Below are 3,819 nucleotides of genomic sequence, written 5' to 3'. Positions count from 1 at the left end.
ACTGGGACAGCCCCGCACTGCTGGCTGTGGGTGCTCCTTTCACCACGTGGTGCTGGCGGTTGGCTTCTGGCCCACGTGTAGGGAGTTTGGTCTGACAGTTCAACTGGGAGCACTTTCACCATCGATCGGGCTCCTGGGGGCTGGAGATGCTGCTGCCCTCACACACTGAGGGGCCGGCATGTGGCCCCAGTGTCGCAGTGCCAGGGGCGGCTGATGTTTAGTACCAGAGAATTGTGGCATGGCTATAATGCCTCCTGGCTGTCACTGCTGGGGTAGCTGCTGTCTAAACCAAGGGAGACATAGGAGGACAGCGAAGCCTCCTGGCTGTCACTGCTGGGGTTGCTGCTGTCTAAACCAATGAGAACATAGGAGGACAGCGATGCCTCCTGGCTGTCACTGCTGGGCCTGCTGCTGTCCGATGCTTGGTAGCCATAGGACAGCGATGCCTCCTGGCTGTCACTGCTGGGGCTGCTGCTGTCCGATGCTTGGTAGCCATAGGAGGACAGCGATAACTCCTGCCTGTCACTGCTGGGGCTGCTGCTGTCCGATGCTTGGTAGCCATAGGAGGACAGCCATGACTCCTGCCTGTCAATGCTGGGGCTGCTGCTCCCTGATTGCTGGGAGCTACAGGAGGACAGCGATGACTCCTGGCTGTCACTGCTGGTCGCAATTGCTGGGGAGCGCTGGGAAAGCCCTGACACAGCCTGTCCGGATGCCCAACTTTTCGCACGTGGTGCTGGTGTGTGGCTGTGCTCACGGCATCTTTTTCGCCGCATGGTGGGAGTTTGGGCCCGACGTTGCAAGCGGGAGTGGTCTCGCACCTGCACAGGCCCCGTGCATCTTGAGGTGCTGCCTCTTTGGCTTGCTCTGGAGCCACGGGATGATGCTGATGGCCGCTGTCTTCTGGTGCTGCGGTTGCGGGTCTCACATGCTGGGGGGCACTGGGACAGCCCTGGCACCGCCTGGCTGTGGGTGCCTCTCACAGCTTGGCTTCTCTCTCGCTCTCTTGTTGGTCGTGTATAGGGAGTCTGGGTCTGACGGTAACACCGGGTTCGATTCCGTCGTCGATGAGGCCCAGGGGGGCTGGAGCGGCTGCTGTGCTCAGGCAGTGGGAAGCCGTGGAATGGCCCCAAATCCAACTGTCTGCTAGTGCTCAGGCTGATGGTCTCCTGTGCTGGAGGTCCCAGAGTCTGCCCAGATGCTGCTGGGGTGCTGCTGCTGGGACCAGCAAGCTCTGAGCTGACTCTGGAGGCTGCAAGGGGAAGAAGAAAGGTCAAGGGTACGGCTCCCAGCTCTGGGGCAGGATAGGCCAGAGCCGTGCCACAGCCCTTCCTGGAGCCAAGCTCACAACAGCCACCCACTTCCGGGCCTTGCAGGGGCCCCAGCCCCGGCACATCCACGTGCTTTCACACTTACAGGTGCCCACGCCAGCACAGCTGTCACACTCCCATCTCTCCCTGCTGTTCCCCAAGTTGGAGCAGCGTCTGTGCGTCCCCTCAGCAGCGCAGGATTGGCAGAGAAGCAGCTGCCAGGGTCTACGGAAAGAACCACGTTCATGGTTCTGACGATAAAGCGCCCAGAGCATGGGATCGTTCAGTAGAGCTCTTGTTCTCAGCCCTTCTACTTCAAGCCCTTACTGAAACAGAGATCCCATCCCGAGCCCCGCGGTGCAGCTTTGGCACCTTACCCCTCTGGCTCTGCCTCCTCCCTGCCTCCTGGACAAAGGCACTCCCTGGCATCGCAGCTGCTGTGCCTCTGGTACAGTGGTGCATATGCACTGTTGTCCTCCCATGACGCTTGTCTGATGGAGAAAGGAAAATTGATGAGCCCCTGCTGCCCCGGCAGACAGCAGATGCAGGGCAGGTGCAGCAGATGCAGATGCAGCAGATGCAGCAGGTCCAGGCGTGGCACAGTGCCGGGCAGGATGACACCAACCTTCTGGGGATTTGGATCCCCATGAAGAGCATTTCCTGGAGAAATATATTCCTGTTTCTACAGAGAGGGCACTGTAAGCAAAAAAAGCCGGCGGAAACAGCATGTTTCTGCAAGGAGAAACACAAGGAGCATGAGTGAGGCTCTGGTGCTGCTGAGAGGCTGCCGTGCCTGGGGCGAGGGAACGGCTCCTACCTGGACGCAGGCCCTGTGGAACCAGGCGTGTTTGCACACCGGGCACACCATGGTCCCATAGGTTGTTCTGCCTTCGACAGGGTTCAGGCAGATGAGGCAGGTGGTGCCCCCTGGAGCCACCTCCTCTTGCTGCCGTGGGCGGTGCTCCCAGCAATAGGAGCTAGAGGAAGAAGGAAAGATGGGTGAGTTGAGTGCCACTGGGTTCTTCCCTGGTGACGGCGAAGAGGGGGAGGAGGTACCTGTGCGGTGGGATATAATGGTTGATGCATTCACCCTCCATGGCACAGGGGAGATGGAACCTGCGGTCGCAGCCCGTTGCCTGGCAGGTGATGGTGGCCCCGCTCTCACCACACACGAAGCAGTCCTGGAAAGAGCACAGCAGCCCCCATCAGCGGCAGCCTCAGGGCCTCCACAGCAGGACCCACACCTCAGGGGCAGGGCGCGGGATGTGCCCAATACCGGGTCACAGGCCACAGATCCGCCTGGCAGAGCAGGCTCCTGTGCTGGAGCCGATGTGCAGCTGCTGGGAGCAAGACTTTTGTCCCAGAGCTGGGTGGAAGGGCAGGGAATTTGGTCTTGGCATCTGGGCTAAGCTCCCACAAACATCTCCTGGCACAAATCTCCCTGATTGTCTCAGATCCTCACCCTCTGGGCTGCCAGCTCGACTGTACGTTGAATATACAGAGGGAGATGTTGCATGACTTCTTCCTGTTCACTCACGTCTAGATGAATTTCGTTGGCTAAACGCTGCAGAAGAGAAGAGAGGAGGAGCTGATGAGGGGCGCGCGGCAGGGCCGGTGTGTCGCAAAGCTGCAGCCAGCCCCAGAGGAACTCACCAGGCAAAAGAAATGGGCACAGATCCCTTGATAGTCCTCTATTGGCCCGCAGACGTCCGGGTCTGCATCTGACCGGTGACACAGAACGCATGCTGGAGGGGAGAGAGCAAATGCCACTGGGAATGAGCACCCCTGTGGGGCCGGGGACACGGCCCTGAGGGATCGCCCCCAAGAACTGCTGTGTCCATGCCTAGCTGAGTGCTGGGCAGGGCTGGAAGCCTTGGGGAGGAAAGGGCATCGCAGGCACGGGTGTCCCAGTGGGTGCCCGCTGCCCAGCCGGATCCCGCTTGCCGAAGAGAGTAGGGGGCCTCTCAGAGGGTGGTGTGGGAGCTCCTGACACCCCCTGCCAATGCTCCCGGCCCCACGCTGACTGCCCCAAGACTCCCTCTGCCAGGCTGTAGGAGCGGGACTTTGCTCTCACCCTGCTCCATCGCGCCGGGTGTCCTACACCTCCTTGCGGATGTGTCAGACATGAACGGTGTGTGTTTGGAGACTCCCCGTCCCAGCAGTGCTGGGGCGTCTTCTCCAAATGCTCCTCTGCTACCTCTGAGGGAGAAGCGAGACGCGGGTGAGCTTGCAGCACAGGCCCAGAGCCCTGTGGTGTGGAGCTCCCCTCCTCCCTCTGCAGCCCCCCGAGAGCACCGTCCCTGCCCTGCCCTCTCCGCACCTCACTGGTCGCAGTGACGCACTGTGCCCAGCGTTCCTTTTTCATAGGTCTCCCCTCGCCACTGGTCACAGTGGCCACTGTGACATCAGCACCGCTGGCCCACGTGGGCCCCGAATACGGGCAGGGGCACCCTCGACCACACACCACCCACTGTGACACGGCCACTGCATCACCGGGCTGGCTCACATC

The 3,819-nt window shown here is 61.0% G+C and overlaps 1 protein-coding gene across 1 annotated transcript; it reads right to left on the bottom strand.

Annotated features, from left to right (window-relative positions):
• Positions 1 to 242: 242 nt before the first annotated feature.
• On the bottom strand, positions 243 to 3,394 carry LOC133279292 (uncharacterized protein C2orf16-like). Its single transcript, XM_061472842.1, is given in 8 exon segments — positions 243 to 1,252; positions 1,417 to 1,535; positions 1,688 to 1,801; positions 1,936 to 2,048; positions 2,050 to 2,287; positions 2,367 to 2,491; positions 2,874 to 3,055; positions 3,385 to 3,394. Coding segments are annotated over 8 exon segments (1,911 nt in total).
• Between the last annotated feature and the right edge of the window lie 425 nt (positions 3,395 to 3,819).

The sequence above is a fragment of the Pezoporus flaviventris genome, unplaced genomic scaffold (assembly GCF_033815535.1).
Source record: "Pezoporus flaviventris isolate CSIRO_AGI_PZ_B2104156 unplaced genomic scaffold, CSIRO_AGI_Pfla_v1 ptg000073l, whole genome shotgun sequence".
Lineage (NCBI taxonomy): Eukaryota > Metazoa > Chordata > Aves > Psittaciformes > Psittacidae > Pezoporus > Pezoporus flaviventris.
This window is presented reverse-complemented; position numbering and strand designations above follow the sequence as displayed.